A 22,932-nucleotide genomic window follows, 5' to 3' on the forward strand; every position below is an offset into this window, starting at 1 on the left:
AACTGAATGATGTTATAGAGTTCAGATAACATTCATGAGCGGGGAAGCTTCACATTTCTACACACACTCCTGCGGGTCTTATTGGTGCATGGTAATTTCTTTGTTTGAGGTACTATATAAGCTGGTCACATGATGTAATAAAGCAGAAACTTTCAGTACACCATAGATGGTGTGTACGGTATTGATTTCTCCAAGCACTTGAAAAAAAAATCTTATTAAGTTGGAGTTCCAAGGGCATAGAAGCAGAGTATTTCCCTTACAACAACATGGATGATAAATATTTCTCTGGATGAAATTTGGGATTTTTTTTTTACACTCATGTGTTTATTGGTTTACAAGCAAAGATTTTCCATAGTTGGGATGATTCTTTGCCATATGAAGGAGATAGTCATGCTGGAGGAGTCAGCAGATGTAAAACTCCAGACCCTAGTCCCTGCCTTGCTTCAGCTGGATACGCATTGGAGGGCTCAGTGAGAATGCCCCGTGACACGGGAGCAGGGTAGGGGAAGTAAAATGTTTTTCTTGTTTTCTTTTTGCAGCAGTGTGTGTGTGGCGGGGATACCTAGAGGGGCCCAGGAATGGGATATATATACATATACACCAGGAGGAGGACATATATACCAGGAAGGGGACAGAAACCAGGATGGTGACACATATACCAGAATGTGCCCACGAGGGATATATATATATATATATATATATATATATATATATATATATATATATATATATTACATATATATTACATATACATACAGTGCCTACAAGTAGTATTCAACCCCCTGCAGATTTAGCCGGTTTGATAAGATGCAAATAAGTTAGAGCCTGCAAACTTCAAACAAGAGCAGGATTTATTAACAGATGCATAAATCTTACAAACCAACAAGTTATGTTGCTCAGTTAAATTTTAATAAATTTTCAACATAAAAGTGTGGGTCAATTATTATTCAACCCCTAGGTTTAATATTTTGTGGAATAACCCTTGTTTGCAATTACAGCTAATAATCGTCTTCTATAAGACCTGATCAGGCCGGCACAGGTCTCTGGAATTATCTTGGCCCACTCCTCCATGCAGATCTTCTCCAAGTTATCTAGGTTCTTTGGGTGTCTCATGTGGACTTTAATCTTGAGCTCCTTCCACAAGTTTTCAATTGGGTTAAGGTCAGGAGACTGACTAGGCCACTGCAACACCTTGATTTTTTCCCTCTTGAACCAGGCCTTGGTTTTCTTGGCTGTGTGCTTTGGGTCGTTGTCTTGTTGGAAGATGAAATGACGACCCATCTTAAGATCCTTGATGGAGGAGCGGAGGTTCTTGGCCAAAATCTCTAGGTAGGCCGTGCTATCCATCTTCCCATGGATGCAGACCAGATGGCCAGGCCCCTTGGCTGAGAAACAGCCCCACAGCATGATGCTGCCACCACCATGTTTGACTGTAGGGATGGTATTCTTGGGGTCGTATGCAGTGCCATCCAGTCTCCAAACGTCACGTGTGTGGTTGGCACCAAAGATCTCGATCTTGGTCTCATCAGACCAGAGAAGCTTGAACCAGTCTGTCTCAGAGTCCTCCAAGTGATCATGAGCAAACTGTATACGAGCCTTGACATGACGCTTTGAAAGTAAAGGTACCTTACGGGCTCGTCTGGAACGGAGACCATTGCGGTGGAGTATGTTACTTATGGTATTGACTGAAACCAATGTCCCCACTGCCATGAGATCTTCCCGGAGCTCCTTCCTTGTTGTCCTTGGGTTAGCCTTGACTCTTCGGACAAGCCTGGCCTCGGCACGGGTGGAAACTTTCAAAGTGTCAGGTTTCCAGGTTTTCCAGTTCTCTTTTGAATGAGCTTGCCCTCAGTTAACATGGAGTTTAAGGTTCTGTTGCCCTACTTCCTGTCCAGCTGCTTAAAAGGCCGCCTCTCAGCCCAGTCCAGTGCCTGAGTATACTGCTTGCTGTGTGCTCCTGCTTTGCTGTTTCTACTTCCTGATTGCCTTGGATTCTCCTGAAACTCTACCGACCGACTCTGGACCATACCCGGTTTTCTTCAAGCTGTGCCCGGACTCCGTCTGCCGTCTTTGATCAGCACTCTGCCCGGTTCGTAACCACTCTGGACAATCATCCCGTACGGACACTCCTGGACTATACCACTTGCCCCTTGTGTACCGGCTGCCGCACATTTAGGCCTTCCGGGGTTGATTGCCGGACAGTCCCTGTACAGGGGTTCGCTCTGGTGGTCTCCCTGGGGGAGTCCGGTGCGTGGCCCCGGGAATCCCCTTCGCTCCGTTTTGTGTGTTGTTGTACTGTGTTTATTCCCGTTGTGTATCTACCGTGGTGACATATTATATAACATCTTGTACCAAGAACTCGTCTCTGTTGTCATTGCCCTAACGCAATCGAAATCCTCAGAACATACAGTAGTATTACATTATACTCAGGCCATAAGAGGATTTCGCTGGGGCAATGACTGAGACACGAGTAGATCAGCTCTTTTCCATGATCAACTCCTTGCAGCAGGAGATGGAGGCGGTGCAAACTAAACTCAGAGATGTGGAGGCACAGCTGGGCCATGATCACCAGGTACTGGGTCCGGCTATACAGGATTTGCGAGTCAGAGTGGAGGCTCAGGAAGCCGTCCCCACTACGTCCGTACCAGCTGCCGGTATGCCTAGGTTACCCCCATTCCGTTTCAATGGTGATCGTAGTCAATTTCGTGGATTTGTGAACCAATGTATACTGTTTTTTGATGTACATGCTGATTATTACCGTTCTGACCGGTCCAAAGTGTTATGTATAATCATGTTATTAACCTCACGAGCACTGGCTTGGGCTAATCCTATGATAGAGAATCGGGACATCCGTTTAAATCACCTGGATGACTTTCTGAACGCAATGGCGCAAATGTTTGATGATCCGAATCGCCGTGCTACCGCTGAATCGGCTCTCCTTTCCTTACGTCAGGGAAAGCGTTCTGTCGTTGAATACGCCACTGAGTTCAAGAGGTTAGTGGTAGACACCGACTGGGGAAACAATGCATTATTGTCTGTTTTCAGAAAGGGGTTGTCCGGTACCATCAAGGACGAGTTAGCTCGTTCCGAATCTCCAGGGGAGTTTGAACTGTTTCTCCAGCACTGTGTGCGTATTGATACCCGCTTGACGGAGCGTAGACAGGAAAAATGGGCAGCTGTAAACCGTGTAAACAACTTTGCGTTTCCTTCTAGAGAACCCGCTCTCAGGACACCACGGGAGGCCGAGGACGTTCCTATGCAAGTGGACTCTCTGCAAAAGCGAGAGACCAACGAACGTCGCGAACACCGGCTCCGTGAGCGTTTGTGTTTCTATTGCGGTCAATCGGATCATTTCTTGATCGACTGCCCGAAACGTCCGAATCGCCCAAATAAGGTATTGGCAGCCATGGCAGAGTGTGACAACACGGACGCAGAGTCCGATATCTCTGAGGCAAGTGGGCACTTGGATGCGGTATTTCCCTTGACTGTAATGTCAACCTCACCGAAGGACTCAGAAGGGAAATATACCCATTGCTCGCTCCCCATTCAGATCCGGTGGGAGGGGCATCTAATACCTACCTCTGCAATGATAGATTCTGGGGCAGGGGGAAATTTCATGGACTCCTCTTTTGCCAGGAAACACGGTATCCGGACTCAGCAAAGATCCTCACCGGTTACCATGGAGACGGTAGACGGATCTCCGTTAAGCTCTGGACCAGTGGATCGGGAAACAGTACCGCTAGAATGCGTGATGAAGCCAGGTCAGCAGGAGACCCTTGTTTTCATGATAATTTCTTCTCCTCATTTTCCGATTATTTTAGGTATTCCGTGGCTACGGTCTACAAATCCGGTCATCGATTGGGAAACTAAGGAAATAACCTTCCCACCGCAGAGTGGTCCGACCATTAGTCCAACTGTTCCGGTTCCAGTAACACCGAATGCGGAGGGCACTGTACAGGTACCTGTTCTACCCCCGGTTTATGATGACTTTGCTGACATATGCGACAAAAGAAAAGCCGATCGGCTTCCCCCGCATAGACCGTATGATTGCCCCATAGACTTACTTCCAGGGGCGGAGATTCCGTTTGGCCATGTCTACCCGTTGGCGGCACCTGAGCTAGAAGCACTAAAAGAATACATTGATGAGAGCCTAGCCAAGGGATTTATTCGCCCGTCTACCTCACCAGCAGGGGCACCCATCTTTTTCGTGAAAAAGAAAGAGGGGACTCTGAGACCCTGTATTGACTACCGGGAACTGAATAAAATAACCATCCGGAACCGGTATCCGTTACCGTTGATTCCTGAGCTATTGGAGAGGGTCCAACAGGCAAAAATATTCACCAAATTGGATCTCCGTGGGGCATATAATCTACTTCGCATACGTCCCGGAGACGAGTGGAAGACCGCGTTCCGATGTCGGTATGGACATTTTGAGTACCTAGTGATGCCTTTTGGACTTTGTAACGCTCCCGCGGCTTTCCAACATCTAGTTAACGATATTTTTAGGGATATCATGGACCAATTCATGGTGATTTATCTGGACGATATCCTAATCTTTTCTGATTCCTTACAGGAACACCAGGAGCACGTCAAGACCGTACTTACCCGGCTGAGGGAAAATCACCTGTACATCAAACTGGAGAAATGCGAGTTCCACTGCTCACAAATACAATTCTTAGGTTATGTCATCTCTCCTCAGGGACTGAACATGGAGTCTGGCAAGATACAAGCAATTCTGGACTGGCCGGAACCGGGTAACGTCAAAGAGGTACAACGCTTTGTCGGTTTTGCCAACTTTTATCGACGTTTTATCCGTAATTTTTCAGAAATCGTTCGTCCCATCACTCTGTTAACCAAGAAAGGACAGAAGTTTGTGTGGTCCGCCCAGGCCCAGGAAGCCTTCCATCGTCTCAAGGTTTGTTTTACCTCAGCGCCTATATTGGTACATCCGAATCCCGCACTTCCCTTTATCGTGGAAGTCGACGCTTCCGACTACGCATTAGGGGCCATCCTTTCTCAAAGGACTGGGGACAAGAGTCTCTTACATCCGTGTGCTTTCTTTTCCCGCCGGTTGTCCCCTGCAGAAAGGAACTATGACATTGCGGACAAGGAATTGTTAGCGATTATTTCCGCTTTCAAGGAATGGAGACACCACTTACAGGGAGCCGCGCAGCAAGTGATAGTACTCACAGATCATCGTAATCTGGAATTTCTTAAGTCTGCCAGGTGCCTGTCTCCACGGCAAGCCCGTTGGAGCCTATTTCTTAACCAATTCAATTTTGTCGTTACATACCGTCCAGGTTCACGTAATGGGAAAGCTGATGCCTTGTCCCGAATCCACGCCGTGGACTCCGTGCCTGGAACCCCGTCTCAGACCGTGTTATCGGATGCCAATTTCGTTGGAGTAATCCAGGACCAGGACTTGTGGAAGGACATCAAGCTGGCCTATGATGGTGACGTATTTCTTGCTGCCCCCCCGAATGATGTAACTCTTGTTCTTCGGAATGGTGTGTGGTTGAGAGAGCGACGCATTTATGTCCCGGAGGCCGTAAGACTTCGGGTTCTCAAGTTGGTCCATGACTCCGTGTTGGCTGGTCATAGGGGGGTACAGAAGACGCAGGAATTTCTGAGCCGTTTTTTCTGGTGGCCTACCTGTCTAAAGGATGTAAAGGACTATGTCCACTCATGCGTGGTTTGTGCCCGGTGCAAGGTCCCTCGTGTGGCTCCTACGGGACTCCTCCAACCGTTACCCGTGCCTTCTCGCCCTTGGGGGTCTATCTCCATGGATTTTATTGTGGAGTTGCCAGTCTCAGGCGGGCACAATACCATCTTAGTGGTGGTGGATCGATTGACTAAAGCTGCTCACTTCATTCCGTGTACCGGTCTTCCCTCAGCCGCAGAGACAGTGGATTTGGTTATCCAGAACGTATTCCGATTGCATGGGGTACCAGACGAGATCATCTCTGACCGGGGCGTGCAGTTCACGTCTAGGTTCTGGAAGGGCTTTTGTACGGCACTCCAGATTGATGTCTGTTTGTCTTCTGCATACCATCCTCAGACAAATGGGCAAACCGAACGGACGAATCAAACCCTGGAACAATACCTTCGATGTTATGTCAGCCATCTCCAAGACGATTGGTTGAAGATGCTTCCGTTGGCGGAGTTCTCCTATAACAACACTCAGAGCAGCTCCACTAAGGTAACGCCCTTTTTTGCTAACTTGGGTTATCATCCGAATGTTTTGCCTAGGTCACCGGTTGCGGTTTCGGTGCCGGCGGTGGAGGACAGATTGACAGAGCTTCGACAGAATCTGGAGGTTCTAAAGGACACTGTGGCTACGGCCCAGGAGCATTACAAGAGGTCGGCAGACACTCACCGGAAACCGGCACCCATGTACAAGGTAGGGGACTCTGTATGGTTATCCACCAAAAACCTGAGATTGGGTGTTCCTTCGCAGAAGCTGGGACAAAAATTCATCGGTCCGTTTAAGATCACCGGGATCGTGAGCCCTGTGGCCTGTCGGCTACGGTTGCCGCACCATCTAAAGGTACACCCGGTCTTTCATGTGTCTCTCCTCAAACCTGTCTCCCCTAATACGTTTCGTGGTCGTGTTGTGCCTCCTCCTCCGCCTGTGATGGTCGACGGCGAGGAGCAGTTCGTGGTTGAGGACATTATTGACTCCCGGCTCCATCGTCGTCGGCTTCAATATCTGGTACGTTGGCAGGGGTACGCCCCCGAGGACGATTCCTGGGAACCGGTGGGTAACATTCGGGCACCCCGGAAGATCGCTCAGTTTCATCGACGGTTCCCGGACAAGCCGGGCCCTGATCCGTCCTGAGGCCGTCTCTGGGGGGGGGAGTAATGTCAGGTTTCCAGGTTTTCCAGTTCTCTTTTGAATGAGCTTGCCCTCAGTTAACATGGAGTTTAAGGTTCTGTTGCCCTACTTCCTGTCCAGCTGCTTAAAAGGCCGCCTCTCAGCCCAGTCCAGTGCCTGAGTATACTGCTTGCTGTGTGCTCCTGCTTTGCTGTTTCTACTTCCTGATTGCCTTGGATTCTCCTGAAACTCTACCGACCGACTCTGGACCATACCCGGTTTTCTTCAAGCTGTGCCCGGACTCCGTCTGCCGTCTTTGATCAGCACTCTGCCCGGTTCGTAACCACTCTGGACAATCATCCCGTACGGACACTCCTGGACTATACCACTTGCCCCTTGTGTACCGGCTGCCGCACATTTAGGCCTTCCGGGGTTGATTGCCGGACAGTCCCTGTACAGGGGTTCGCTCTGGTGGTCTCCCTGGGGGAGTCCGGTGCGTGGCCCCGGGAATCCCCTTCGCTCCGTTTTGTGTGTTGTTGTACTGTGTTTATTCCCGTTGTGTATCTACCGTGGTGACATATTATATAACATCTTGTACCAAGAACTCGTCTCTGTTGTCATTGCCCTAACGCAATCGAAATCCTCAGAACATACAGTAGTATTACACAAAGGCTGTCCAGGCCGTGGAAGGCTAACAGTAGTTCCATAAGCCTTCCACTTCCGGATGATGCTCCCAACAGTGGAGACAGGTAGGCCCAACTCCTTGGAAAGGGTTTTGTACCCCTTGCCAGCCTTGTGACCCTCCACGATCTTGTCTCTGATGGCCTTGGAATGCTCCTTTGTCTTTCCCATGTTGACCAAGTATGAGTGCTGTTCACAAGTTTGGGGAGGGTCTTATTTAGTCAGAAAAGGCTGGAAAAAGAGATAATCAATCCAAACATGTGAAGCTCATTGTTCTTTGTGCCTGAAATACTTCTTAATACTTTAGGGGAACCAAACAGAATTCTTGTGGGTTGAATAATAAATGACCCTCTGAATAAACTTTTCACAATTTATAAAAAAAAAAAAATAAAAAAAGAAATAACATTCTTTTTTGCTGCAGTGCATTTCACACTTCCAGGCTGATCTACAGTCCAAATGTTACAATGCCAAGTTAATTCCGAATGTGTAAACCCGCTAAATCTGCAGGGGGTTGAATACTACTTGTAGGCACTGTATATACACTTAAGGGAAGTGTAAGGGAACACTTAAACAAGGATTTTGTATTTCGTTATTCCCTCTATTTTTTTGAGCTGTATATATATATATATATATATATATATATATAAAATCTTTTAAGAGGGGCCCGGGTTGGGACATATGTACCAGAATAGGGACAAATAAACTAGGATGGGGGACATATATACCAAGTGGGGCCTAGGATGGGGACATATATACCCAGAGGGGGACATATCAACCATGAAAGGGGAAAATAAACAAGGATGGGGACATGTATACCAGGAAGGTCCCAGTAAGGGGACATATATACCAAGAGGAGAACATGTATGCTAGGAAGAGGAAAAATAAACCAAGATGGGGACATATATACCAAGAGGGGGCATACATACCAGGAAGGGCCCAGGATGGAGCCATATATACCAGAATGGGAACATATATACCAGGAAGAGGACATATATACCGGGAGGAGGATATATATAGCAGGAGGGACCCAGGGTGGGGATATATACCAGGAGGGTGACATATATTTTTTTATATATATAATATATCTATATATATATATATCTTGGCTTCTATTGATGCAAAACATATAAGGCTGACAAAAACAGAGGTTGGAAACCTACCCTCTATTGACTTATTGCCACATTACCTTTAAGGTGAGGCTCTAAAGCCAGGTATTGTGTGTTTTGTGATTATTTTATTAATCTGCGGACACTGCCTTGTTTATATACTTATTGTACATTCTATTATCAGTGCCCTGATACTTCCTTGGGGATAATTATAAGATTAATATGTCCATCATGCTCCTTTTACACCTCCTATATCTTCATTCCCGACTAGTCCACTTACACTGCCTATACCTACACCTTTGACTGATCCCTTTATAACTCATATATCTACATCCCCAACTGGTCCACTTCCACCTCCTATATCTACCCCCTGACTGCTCCCTCTACCCCTCTTATATCTACATACCTGACTTTTCCCTTCACACCTAATATAGCTACACCTTGACGGCTCCTTCTACACCTCCTATATACTGTATACAACCCCAACTCATCTCTTTACACCTGCTATATCTACACCCTGACTGCTCCTTCCAAATCACTTACATCTACACTCTGACTACTCTCTTTAAACCTCCTAAGTAGAGTTGAGCGCGGTTCTAGGTTCGTGGTTCTCCAGTTCGCGGCTCGAGTGATTTTGGGGGCTGTTCTAGATCGAACTAGAACTCGAGCTTTTTGCTAAAGCTCGATAGTTCTAGATATGTTTGAGAACGGTTCTAGCAGCAAAAAGACCAGCTAATTACTAGCTGGCTTTCCTCTGTAATAGTGTAAGTCACTCTGTTACTCACACTATTATGAAATTTCAGCGTATAGTGTGCGGGAACAGCGCATTCAGATCACTGCTGTATGGATAATAATTTTTTTTTTCCTTGTCTTCATTCCCTAAGCGCGCGCGTGTAGTGGGGCGGGCCAGCATGTCAGCCAATCCCAGACACACACACAGCTAAGTGGACTTTTAGCCAGAGAAGCAACGGCATGTGTGTTAGGATGTCCATGTCACATGTCCCTGCATTATAAAAACGGACATTTTCCTCCAGCACGCCATTATCTGCCTTCTGCGTCCTTGGTGTCAGTCACCGCTGGCGCAGTGCCTATCTCCGATACTGCTGTGTGCGCTCCATACACAGCGCTGTACAGCATAGGGATAGCACTTTCTATCAGTCCTTTTAAGGGCTAATACCAGCAGGGTCAGAGCCATAGGTGACAGGTCCTGAAAACAGAGTTTAACAGCTACACAAGATGACAGCGTCTGTGTAGCTAAGGTCAGGGATTTCCTCGCTGCATTTCCCCATTAGGAGGGATAGAAAAGCACGCTTCGTTTCCTCTACCCAGAGACCCACAACCCTGCCACTGTACCCTCCTGCCCTTTGCACACTCAAGCTCATTGTTACTAAGCCATTATACTAGCAAACACTGAGTAAACTTAGTGGCATCCTAAATGTGGCTGTTGGACTTCTGTATTGTTCCTCTAGTGCAAAGATATTTGCAGCACGTCTGCCTGCATTGCACACTCAAACTCATTGTTACTAAGCCATTATACTAGCAAACACTGAGGAAACTTAGTGGCATCCTAAAAGTGGCTGTTGGACTTCTGTATTGTCCCACTAGTGCAAAGATATTTGCAGCACGTCTGCATTGAACATCCAAGCTCATTGTTACTAAGCTATTATACTAGCAATTTATGCTGCCAGTTTAAGGGCCGTAGTTGCATTGTCAGGGATAATTATTGTTGTTTATTCTGCTGTTAATAAAGATAGACCACCGCTGCAATCTACACCACCTCTCAATTTTTACTACCACATTTTAAGTGCACAATCTTGTCGCAATCAACATGACTGGCAAAATGACAGATGCTGGTGGAAAGGGGAAGAGGCGTGTTGGAAAAGGAATAAAAGGGTTTGTCCGTGGGGAAGGTGGCAAAGCTCTATTAACATCTGCTGAAGATAGACCATCTTCCAGCAAAAGTAAGATGTCTACTACTTACCGTGGACAATCCGATGTGCTCCCTTTTTTACGGACACGAACAACTTGAACAAAGGTAGATGATGGCCAAAAAAGGAAAATGCTTGAATGGATCTCAAGTGGTCCAACAAGTACCCTCTCCGCCACCTCAACTACCGCATCCAAAAAACTCCAGTCCTCTGAGTTGTCATCCCAATCAAACTTGCTTTCTCCCAGCTCTGAAGTCTCCATCCGCCCTGCACAGTATGGTGGAACTGAGATGGGTGAGTCTGCAGAGCTGTTCAGTCACACTATAGCCTGGGAATCAGAGGTCTGCTCCCAAGCTACAGTGAGTACAGACCAGGAAATGGTCTGCAGTGATGCCCAGAACCTTTGTGACTCTGATTCAGGCCGTGAGGACCAAGTTTCTGAGGATAATGTTGACTCTTATTCACCAACTGTAACACCTGTTGTTATAGACAATGAGGAACATACTGATGACGATGAGACGCAGATACCAGATTGGGATGACAACTTAAATATTCGGTCAGGGCAAGAAGAGGCTCGGTCTGAGGGTGAGGGGAGTGCAAACATAACAATTGATGAGGAAGTTCTAGATCCCACCTACTGTCAACCCACAGTCAGGCCCTCGAGGAGGTCAACAGAGACGGTGGAGGAGGATGCAACCGATGACGAAGTTACCTTGCGCCTTCCTGGACAGAATCGGAGCACTGGTAGCACGTCTACAACTGCATCCTCAGCCACCACTCTGCCTCTGAGCACTAGTCGGGGGGGCTCAGCAGGTCGCATGCCCTCTAAGCCTTGCCTAGCCTGGTCCTTTTTTGACATAGCAAAAGATCGCCCAAATTATGTGATCTGTAAAATTTGTCGTGATTCTGTTAGTAGAGGGCAAAACCTCAGCAGTTTGACAACTTTTTCCATGAATCGTCACATGAATAAATATCATATGTCCCAGTGGGAAGCTCACCGTGCTGCAATGCGGCCTAGCGGAGCGAACCATCCACCGCCTGCCCCTTCCAGTGCATCCGCGCGCTCTTCATCTTCTAGGACTGTGGGGACAGCTGTCACACCTGGTTTTCCACGCACAACTTCCACCACTGTAACTGCAACAGGCAGTTTGCTTGGTAGGTCGTCAGTTGGTTTGGAAGGGGAAACAAGTGCGTGTGTACAGCTCTCTCAGACATCGATAGCACCAACGTTGGATGAAGGCAACATCATGTCTACGCCTGCACTTTCCTCACAAAGCTGCATTTTTCCAGGGACACCCTACTCAACACCGTCTACACACAGCAGCCAGATCTCTGTCCCTCAGATGTGGACAAATAAAAGGCCATTTCCTGCGACCCATGACAAAGCTAAGAGGTTGACTTTATCCCTCTGTAAGCTCTTGGCTACCGAAATGCTGCCTTTCCGCCTGGTGGACACACAGGATTTTAGAGACCTTATGTCTGTCGCTGTGCCCCAGTACCAGATGCCCAGTCGCCACTACTTCTCTAAGAAAGGTGTGCCCGCGCTACACCAGCATGTCGCACACAACATCACCGCTTCCTTGAGAAACTCTGTGTGTGAACGGGTGCATTTCACCACCGATACTTGGACCAGTAAGCATGGACAGGGACGTTACATGTCGCTGACTGGGTACTGGGTAACTATGGTGATAGATGGTGAAGGGTCTGCTGCACAAGTCTTGCCGTCCCCACGACTTGTGTGTCAATCCTCTGTCTGTCCAAGTTGCGCCACTGCTTCTGCCTCCTCCACCTCATCTGGGTCCACCCCAAGCCTGCCTGGTCAGGCCACCAGCGTTCTCACTGCGCAGAAGGAATCACGCACCCCTCATTACTATGCTGGCAGCAGAGCGCAACGGCATCAGGCGGTCTTTAGCTTGACATGTCTTGGAAATAGGAGTCACACAGCGACTGAGTTGTGGGCAGCTCTGGAGACTGAGTTTAATAAATGGTTGTCTCCACTCAACCTGCAGCCTGGTAAGGCCGTGTGCGACAATGCTGCAAACCTGGGTGCGGCCCTTCGCCTGGGCAAGGTGACACACGTGCCTTGTATGGCTCATGTGTTGAACCTTGTTGTCCAGCAATTTTTAACACACTATCCCGGCCTAGATGGCCTTCTGACCAGGGCACAAAAACTGTCTGCTCACTTCCGCCGTTCAACCGCCGCAGCTGAGCGATTTGCATTGCTCCAGAAGTCTTTCGCCCTGCCGGTTCATCGCCTGAAATGCGATGTGGCGACACGCTGGAATTCGACTCTCCACATGTTACAGCGACTGTGGCAGCACCGCCGAGCCCTGGTGCAATACGTCATGACGTATAGCCTGGGCCAACGAGATGCAGAGGTGGGGCAGATCACCCTGATGGAGTGGTCTCAGATCAAGGACCTATGCACCCTTCTGCACAGTTTTGACATGGCGACGTATATGTTTAGCGCTGACAATGCCATTATCAGCATGACAATTCCAGTCATTTACATGCTGGAGCACACGCTAAACACTATTCGGAGTCACGGGGTGGGACAACAGGAAGGGGAGGAACTACAGGAGGATTCATATGCGCAAGACACAACAACATCACCAAGGTCCAGACGTTCATCATCACCAACGCGGCAGACATGGGACCATGGGGGACAGGGATCAACAAGGGCGCATGGTAGCAGGCGAAATGTTGACGAAGGTGCAGGAAAACATGAAGATATGGAGGACGAACTGTCCATGGACATGGAAGACTCAGCGGATGAGGGAGAACTTGGTCAAATTTCAGTTGAAAGAGGTTGGGGGGAGATGTCAGAGGAAGACAGAACGGTTAGCACCTCTATGCCACAAACACAGCGTGGACTTGGTCCGCATGGCTGCACAAGACACATGAGCGCCTTCTTGCTGCACTACCTCCAACATGACCTTCGTATTGTCAAAATTAGAAGTGATGATGACTACTGGCTTGCCACACTATTAGATCCCCGGTACAAGTCCAAATTTTGTGACATAATTCCAGCCATAGAAAGGGACGCACGTATGCAGGAGTATCAGCAGAAGCTGTTACTCGATCTTAACTCGGCTTCTCCACCAAACAACCGTGCAGGTGCAGGGAGTGAATCTCCCAGTTGTAACTTGACAAACATGGGACGGTCTCGTCATCTTCAACAGTCTACCCGTACCAGTAGCACCGTATCTGGTGCTGGTAACAGCAATTTTATTGAATCTTTTTTCATAATTTTTTTAGACCATCCTTTGCAAGGCCACCAGAGACAACAAGTCTGACACATAGTCAACGGCTGGAGAGGATGATACAGGAGTATCCTCAAATGAACATCGATGCCATTACTTTGCAAATGGAGCCTTGCTCATTTTGGGCTTCAAATCTTGAAAAATGGCCAGAGCTCTCCACTTACGCCTTGGAGATTTTGTCGTGTCCAGCTGCCAGCGTTGTCTCTGAACGTGTCTTCAGTGCTGCTGGGTGTGTGCTGACAGATAAGCGCACGCGTCTGTCCAGTGACAATGTGGACAGACTAACGTTCATCAAAATGAACAAGTCATGGATCCACAAGGAATTTACTACCCCTGTGTCATCCTGGGGAGAGTAAATGCTTGTGGATTTGGAATGTGCTTGATGCAAATCAAAACATCATGTTTGCAACTAGGGCACAAGTTCTGCCACTGAAGGGGTTAGTGTCTGTGTGGCCCAATTTTTGGAAAAAAGGGAGACTCTGCTTGGAGTAACCCTTGCTTACATTGTTTTTAAAAATGATCCAAGATAAACAGAGCTGGGATCAGGAAAGACTTTGCTACCTACCCCGGTGTCATCCTGGGGACAGTTAAGAATGGCGTATTTTTGAATGTTCTTGATGCAAACCTAGCTGTGAAGTGTACAACTGGGGCACAAGTGCTGCCACTGAAGGGGTGGGTGTGTGTGTGGCCCAATTTTTGGAAAAAAGGGAGACTCCGCTTGGAGTAACCCTTGCTTACATTGTTTTTAAAAATGATCCAAGATGAACAGAGCTGGGATCAGCAAAGACTTTGCTACCTAACCCGGGGTCATCCTGGGGACGGTTAAGTATGGCGTATTTTTGAATGTGCTTGATGCAAATCTAGCTGTGAAGTGTACAACTAGGGCACAAGTGCTGCCACTGAAGGGGTTAGTGTCTGTGTGGCCCAATTTTTGGAAAAAAAGGGAGACTCCGCTTGGAGTAACCCTTGCTTGCTGTGTTTTTTAAAAGGAGCCAAGATGAACAAGTCATGGTTCAGCAAAGACTTTGCTACCTAACCCGGGGTCATCCTGGGAACGGTTAAGTATGGCGTATTTTTGAATGTGCTTGATGCAAATCTAGCTGTGAAGTGTACAACTGGGGCACAAGTGCTGCCACTGAATGGATGGGTGTGTGTGGGGCCCAATTTTTGGAAAAAAAGGGAGACTCCGCTTGGAGTAACCCTTGCTTACATTGTTTTTAAAAATGATCCAAGATGAACAGAGCTGGGATCAGCAAAGACTTTGCTACCTAACCCGGGGTCATCCTGGGGACGGTTAATTATGGCGCATTTTTGAATGTGCTTGATGCAAATCTAGCTGTGAAGTGTACAACTAGGGCACAAGTGCTGCCACTGAAGGGGTTAGTGTCTGTGTGGCCCAATTTTTGGAAAAAAGGGAGACTCCGCTTGGGTAACCCTTGCTTACATTGTTTATAAAAATGATCCAAGATGAACAGAGCTGGGATCAGGAAAGACTTTGCTACCTACCCCGGTGTCATCCTGGGGACGGTTAAGTATGGCGTATTTTTGAATGTGCTTGATGCAAATCTAGCTGTGAAGAGTACAACTGGGGCACAAGTGCTGCCACTGAAGTGGTGGGTTTGTGTGTGGCCGAATTTTTGGAAAAAAGGGAGACTCCGCTTGGAGTCACCTTGCGGTGTTTTACATGATTTTAGAAGGGTGTGCCATGCCTATATCTGTGTCTCCTCCTCTTTTTCCTTGTCTAGCTCTTTTGTTTTCGCATGAGTATATGTTCTTGTCACTTTCCCATGTGTTTGTGTTGTGAGTTGTTTGTCACCTTTTGGACACCTTTGAGTGTGTTTTCTAGGTGTTTTTCTGTGTTTGTGATTGCCTGCCATTGTTTCCTATGCGGTTCGAGTTCGGTTCGTCGAACATTCGACGAACCGAACTCGAACGAGACCTCCGTTCGGCGAACCGAACTCGAGCCGAACCGGGGCCGGTTCGCTCATCTCTACTCCTAAGTCTACACCATAACTGCTTCTTTTACACCTTTTGCCCCAATATCTGTTTTACACCATATCCTCAATAACTGATCCTTCTACTCCTCCTACATCTACACATCAGACTGCTCCTTCTACACCTCCAATATCCTCACCCCAACTGCTCTCTTTACACCTCCTATATCTACAACGTTAGTTCTACACCTCCTATATCTACACCCTGAATGCTTCGGTGCTGCCCCGCGACAGCCGACGGGCTCAGATCCGACTCCGCAGTGGCTCGAGGGGGTCTCCGGACCCGAGGCGAGATCGCGCGGCCGCTCGAAATGAAAAAGGGGGAAAAGATATTTACAAAATGGGGTGAAAGGATTAGATAGTGTTCGTGACGCCAACTATGGGTCGTGGTAAGGCGGGATACCACCGCTGCTGCGTTTGGGGGAGAGCGCCTGGCAGCGATGGGATGGCAGCTTGTGATGTTAATGTGACGCCCTGGCAAAAAACAGGTAGTCACACATAGGCCCCCGCACAACACCATCCCTCGCCTAGGTTACACACAGCCGACCTGAAACCCTAGTCACCACCCTCAGGGCAAGACAGGCACACCAGTGAGCGGGACTAGGCGGTTAGGGAACGCCCACCTAGGGGTCTAGACAGCCTGGGGCGGGAAAACAAGGAGTAAAAAGTTGAAGTTCAAGTTGAGAGAAGTGTGGGCTGGAGCTAGGTGTACCTCCAGCGGAGGAGAAGTTCAAGTTGAACGGTGCCAGGGTTGGAGCCCTGGTACCTTGGCTAGGTGGCAGACAGTGGTCTCCGTCAGCAGGAAACGGGAAGACGGCTCGGCAGATCCGAGGAGGACCAGAGCAGGGCTAGAGCCCGCCGGTACCGACACCGGAGACCCGACCGGAAACCATGCACAGAGGGGGTACTCGGACCCTGAAGCCAGGACCGGAACCAACAGACTAGCTAATCAAGTGATTGAGGGCAGGATTACAGGTCCTGTCCCAACCAAAGTCCCAAAAGCAGACAACCACCCACAGAGAGGAATAGGGCAACCACCAGGGCCCATAGATCCCACAGGTCAGTGTCAACGGACACGGCTCCTCAGGCACACAGCAAGCTGGGAGCGGACTCCCGTGTTCCATACCAGGAAGTCCAAACACACAACCACAACTAGTGCAGAGGAAGAGACGTCGACCACCAGCCTGGGTGGGGGACCATAGTACAACCGGCCGCGGTGGACGCCTACCAGCACCTTGGTTTACTAAAAGACTCGTGTGATTCATTTACTTGTGAGTAACCAAACATCCCGTGGTACGTCCGGGCGCGCAAGCCCCTGCCATCGCCATACCCTGCATAGAAACACTGGGTCCCGGGGCAACCATCCCTACCCACGGAGGAGTTAACATCCGGCTGCCATTACATCTCCCCCTGGTATCCCACAACAGCAGTGGTGGTGTCCCACTTCACCACACACCGTGGGTGATGTCACGAACCAAATACAGTCAAGGCCGTACAACTATGTCCCCCTTTTCATTCGGCGTGTCCGCGTGACCCCCGGGTCCGGAGGAACCCTCGAGCCATGCAGCGGGTCTGGATCCGAGCAGCGCTGGCTGCTGGTACGGGGGCGGCACTTTAACCTCTCCGTGGGCAGGGGGATGGTGTCCCAGGGCTCGGTGATGGTTGGCTGGGGACCCGTCGGGAGTAGTGGGGCACAATGCACTCACACAGTCCAGAGATTCTGACACTGACACCGGGTAAACCAAAGTCCTGAATGCCTTGCAACCTTTGGGTGAGCACGCTGGGTCCGTGCCCTTTTGGCATTGCTGGTTGGTCTGAAGCCTTGTCCCTTGGCACTGTGTTTTCCTCTGTGTGGATCCCTTTCGCCTGAAACTACTCTGGTCCCGCTCACCTGCGTAGCTAGCAGGGTGAGCTTGCTCTCAGGGTTCATACTTGGGATTTTCTGGACGGATTTGGGAAGTCCTATCCCCCTCGTTGCGCTAGTACCCCGATTTTGGAGCGAGTGGAGAACGGTTCGTGAAGATTCCGTCCTCGTCGGGTGAATTACTGGGCTGCATAAAGCTCCTTCCTAGCCTAGGATCCGCGTACCCCGCCGTGCCCTGGCCCCTGCCCGGTTGTAGCACAAGGCCGCCGGTCTGCCCTCCGTGGAAGTACCGTGCCCCCTGTCACTACCACCTGCGACTGGGGTTCCAGCTCCTTCCAGGTCAGGCCAACATCTCACACCTGGGACGGGTACAGGAGCCCAGCTCCACAGCGTGACCTTGTCCTGTCACGGCTCACTGACACTCTCTGACTACTCTGACACTTCTGGCCCTCCTTCTATCATCCCCCCATCTGGGTGGCCCTATTCCCCTCAGGCCGCTGAATGGGTGTTTGGTGGGTGTGGTGCAGTGTGTTCCTCAGGATTTGTGTACACCTGTTCTTAGCAATACCAAAGGGACAGGACCCGTAACCAAGGAGGAGCGGGTACCATGCAGAAGGGCAGATTGCACGGCACCCTTGTGACGACCTGATAGGCCAGGGCGTCACACTTCCACTACACCTCCAACATCTATACCCCTGACTGCTCCATCTACGTCTTCTACAGTATATCTACAACCCAACGGCTCCATCTTTACCTCCTATATCTACACCCCCAACTGTTCCTTCTATACCTCTTATACCTACCCCCAACTGCTCCCTCTATATCTCTGATATCTGCACACCTTATATCGTTCTTTTGTGTTCTTCATCCACTGGTCATGTACCAACGAATCAGCAAAGTTTCTCCTGCTCACAGAATTTGCTCCTGAGATCTACATTTTTCTTCTTTTCTTTCAGATGCGTTATACTAGGAAAGTATCTGTGTGGCCCGTAGCTTTTGTTGGGGGATTGCTATATGAATCAATAAAGGTCAATACCCAGGGCAAGGTGTATGGATGGCTGGTGTCGTTTGCCCCCTCAAGACCATTTGCCATAGACATGGCTGGATTTGCCATTAGCTTGAAGCTAATCCTTGAGAAGCATGAAGCCAAGTTTAACCTAAAGGCGAACGGCGGATACCAGGAGCCCAGTCTACTGCAAGACCTGGTCACCATTGACGAGCTGGAACCGAAAGCTGAAAACTGTTCCAAGGTGAGATACAGGATGCTGTAAGTTATGGAGGTCGCACATTGTGCCGGAAGTCAGCTTTCTTGCAAATAATTTTTAAAGAATAAGGGAAGAATAATATTGACCCCAAGATAATAATTGTCTCGAGACTCGAATATTACAACTAGTGCCGAGTTTTCTGTGAACTTTTCAAAATTCATGAAAGTTTGTGAATTCAGATAATTCAGTCCACGTAGTATAAAACTTCGCTTTTATTATAAAGTCGTGTTAAAAAAACATGCATAAAAAACATCAGGATGGCATGATATAGAAGATGCGTTTCGGACGTCTGGCGTCCTTAGTAATTGATGACTAAGGACGCCAGACGTCCGAAACACGTCTTCTATATCACGCCATCCTGATGGGTTTTTTTATGCATGAATTTATAATAAAAGCGAAGTTTTATACTACGTGGACTTGGATGCTAGATCTTTCCTCCTTTGCTTGATTCTGGATTTGCCTTCCTATCCGTGCACCATCCCAGGATTATCTCCATGTGTGGTGAGCTGGATCACTTTTTGTTTTTCAATGAATATAGATAATGTATGAGGAGGTACAAATGAGCTCAGTGCTCACTGATAGAGGCATAGTACATGCAAGTGCATCTCAAGAAATTAGAATATCATCAAAAAGTTAATTTATTTCAATACAAAAAGGGAAACATATATTATATAGTCATTACACACAGAGGGATGTATTTCAAGTGTTTATTTCTGTTAATGTTGATGATTATGGCTTACAGCCAATGAAAACCCAAAAGTCATTATCTCAGAAAATTAGAATAATTACCATAAAACACCTACAAAGGCTTCCTAAGCATTTAAAATGGTCCCTTAGTCTGGTTCAGTAGGCTACACAATCATGGGGAAGACTGATGACTTAACAGGTGTCTAGAAGGCAGTCATTAACACAAGGAGGGGAAGCCACAAATGTCATTGCTAAAGAAGCTGGCTGTTCACAGAGTGCTGTATCCAAGCATATTAATGGAAAGTTAAGTGGAAGGAAAAAGTGTGGTAAAAAAAAAGTTGCACAAGCAACCGGGATAACCGCAGTCTTGATAGGATTGTTAAGAAAAGGCCATTCAGAAATTTTGGGGAGATTCACAAGGAGTGGACGCTGCTGGAGTCAGTGCTTCAAGAGCCACCACACACAGACGTATCAAGGACATGGGCTACAATTGTCACATTCCTTGTGTTAGGCCACTCATGACCAATAGTCAGCATCAGAAGCGTCTTACCTGGGCCAAGGAGAGAAAGAACTGGACTGTTCTCAGTGTCCAAAGTGTTGTTTTCAGATGAAAGTAAATTTTGCATTTCATTTGGAAATCGCGGTCCCAGAGTCTGGAGGAAGAGTGGAGAGGCCACAATCCAAGCTGCTGAGGTCTAGTGTGAAGCCTCCACAATCAGTGATGGTTTGGGGAGCCATGTCATCTGCTGGTGTAGCTCCACTGTGTTTTATCAAGACCAAAGTCAGCGCAGCCGTCTACCAGGAAATGTTTAGAGCACTTCATGCTTCCCTCTGCCGACAAGCTCTTTGGAGATGGAAATTTCCAGCAGGACTTGGCACCTGTTCACACTGCCAAAAGTACCAATACCTGGTTTACTAACCACAGTATCACTGTGCTTGATTGGCCAGCAATCTCGCCTGACCTAAACCCCATAGAGAGACTATGGGGTATTGTCAAGAAGAAGATGAGAGACACCAGAGCCAACAATGCAGACAAGTTAAAGGCGGCTATCAAAGCAACCTGGGCTTCCATAACACCTTAGTAGTGCCACAGGCTGATCGCCTCCATGCCATGCCGCATTGATGCAGAAATTCATGCAGAACGAGCCTCGATCAATTATTGAGGCATTTACTGTACAGACTTTTCAGTAGGCGCCAACATTTCTGAGTGTAAAATCATTTTTTCAATCGGTCTTATATAATCTAATTTTCTGAGATAATGAATTTTGGGTTTTCATTGGCTGTAAGCCATAATCATCAACATTAACAGAAATAAACATGTGAAATAGATCCCTCTGTGTGTAATGACTCTATATAATATATAGGAATAGATCCCTCTGTGTGTAATGACTATATAATATATAGGAATAGATCCCTCTGTGTGTAATGACTCTATATAATATATAGGAATAGATCCCTCTGTGTGTAATGACTATATAATATATAGGAATAGATCCCTCTGTGTGTAATGACTCTATATAATATATAGGAAATAGGAATAGATCCCTCTGTGTGTAATGACTCTATATAATATATAGGAATAGATCCCTCTGTGTGTAATGACGATATAATATATAGGAATAGATCCCTCTGTGTGTAATGACTCTATATAATATATAGGAATAGATCCCTCTGTGTGTAATGACGATATAATATATAGGAATAGATCCCTCTGTGTGTAATGACTCTATATAAGGCCCCTTTCACATGTCAGTGATTCTGGGACGTTTGTGCTTTTTTTTAAACGTACCAGAATCACTGATATACGCAGACCCATTATAATGAATGGGTCTGCTCACACGTCAGTGGTTTGTCACTGCACGTGTCTCCGTGCGGCGTACCCGCGTGTGCGTGATTGCTGCACGGAGACATGTCCATTTTTTTCTGGCATCAGTGATGTCCCACGGACCACGCAGTGGTGTGGTCCGTGAAACACGTGCCAGAAAAAAACGTGCTTTTAAAATAAAAAACATTTTAACTCACCCGGCGTCCACCGATGTCCTCTGCAGCCCGTCCTCCCTGCTCCTTCTGTGCCAGCTGATTACTGACGCGCATATTCATTATGCGCGACACAGCCGACCCGGAAGCAGCTGCTGCAGGGGTCAGTGCCGGCCGGATGCTGCGTCGCGGGAGCGATCAGCACCATGGACAGCGGGAGCGGGCGCAGGTGAGTGAATCTCTAAGTACAATCACGGGCCACGGAGAACGGAGCCCGGATTGCACTTAGACAACCCACGTGTGCCGTGATTCACGGCACACGCAGGGACATGTGCGTGTTTTACACGCCAGTGAAAAACGTCTGTGTTTTTCACTGACGTGTGAAACGGGCCTAATATATAGGAATAGATCCCTCTGTGTGTAATGACTCTATATAATATATAGGAATAGATCCCTCTGTGTGTAATGACTATATATAATATATAGGAATAGATCCCTCTGTGTGTAATGACTATATATAATATATAGGAATAGATCCCTCTGTGTGTAATGACTCTATATAATATATAGGAATAGATCCCTCTGTGTGTAATGACTATATAATATATAGGAATAGATCCCTCTGTGTGTAATGACTATATATAATATATAGGAATAGATCCCTCTGTGTGTAATGACTATATATAATATACAGGAATAGATCCCTCTGTGTGTAATGACTCTATATAATATATAGGACTAGATCCCTCTGTGTGTAATGACTCTATATAATATATAGGAATAGGTCCCTCTGTGTGTAATGACTATATAATATATAGGAATAGATCCCTCTGTGTGTAATGACTATATAATATATAGGAATAGATCCCTCTGTGTGTAATGACTATATAATATATAGGAATAGATCCCTCTGTGTGTAATGACTCTATATAATATATAGGAATAGATCCCTCTGTGTGTAATGACTATATAATATATAGGAATAGATCCCTCTGTGTAATGACTATATAATATATAGGAATAGATCCCTCTGTGTGTAATGACTATATAATATATAGGAATAGATCCCTCTGTGTGTAATGACTATATATAATATATAGGAATAGATCCCTCTGTGTGTAATGACTATATATAATATACAGGAATAGATCCCTCTGTGTGTAATGACTCTATATAATATATAGGACTAGATCCCTCTGTGTGTAATGACTCTATATAATATATAGGAATAGATCCCTCTGTGTGTAATGACTATATAATATATAGGAATAGATCCCTCTGTGTGTAATGACTATATAATATATAGGAATAGATCCCTCTGTGTGTAATGACTATATAATATATAGGAATAGA

The 22,932-nt window shown here is 47.3% G+C and overlaps 1 protein-coding gene across 2 annotated transcripts in view; it reads left to right on the forward strand.

The window, feature by feature from the left end:
* LOC142249813 (galactosylgalactosylxylosylprotein 3-beta-glucuronosyltransferase 1-like) overlaps positions 1–22,932 on the forward strand; it is a 187,232-nt gene that overhangs the window by 153,189 nt on the left and 11,111 nt on the right. For both annotated transcript variants that reach the window (XM_075321712.1, XM_075321711.1), the window contains exon 3: positions 18,607–18,900. In XM_075321712.1, the coding sequence (XP_075177827.1) occupies positions 18,607–18,900 (294 nt within the window). The remainder of the gene's footprint in view (positions 1–18,606; positions 18,901–22,932) is intronic.

The sequence above is a fragment of the Anomaloglossus baeobatrachus genome, chromosome 8 (assembly GCF_048569485.1).
Source record: "Anomaloglossus baeobatrachus isolate aAnoBae1 chromosome 8, aAnoBae1.hap1, whole genome shotgun sequence".
NCBI classification, from domain to species: domain Eukaryota; kingdom Metazoa; phylum Chordata; class Amphibia; order Anura; family Aromobatidae; genus Anomaloglossus; species Anomaloglossus baeobatrachus.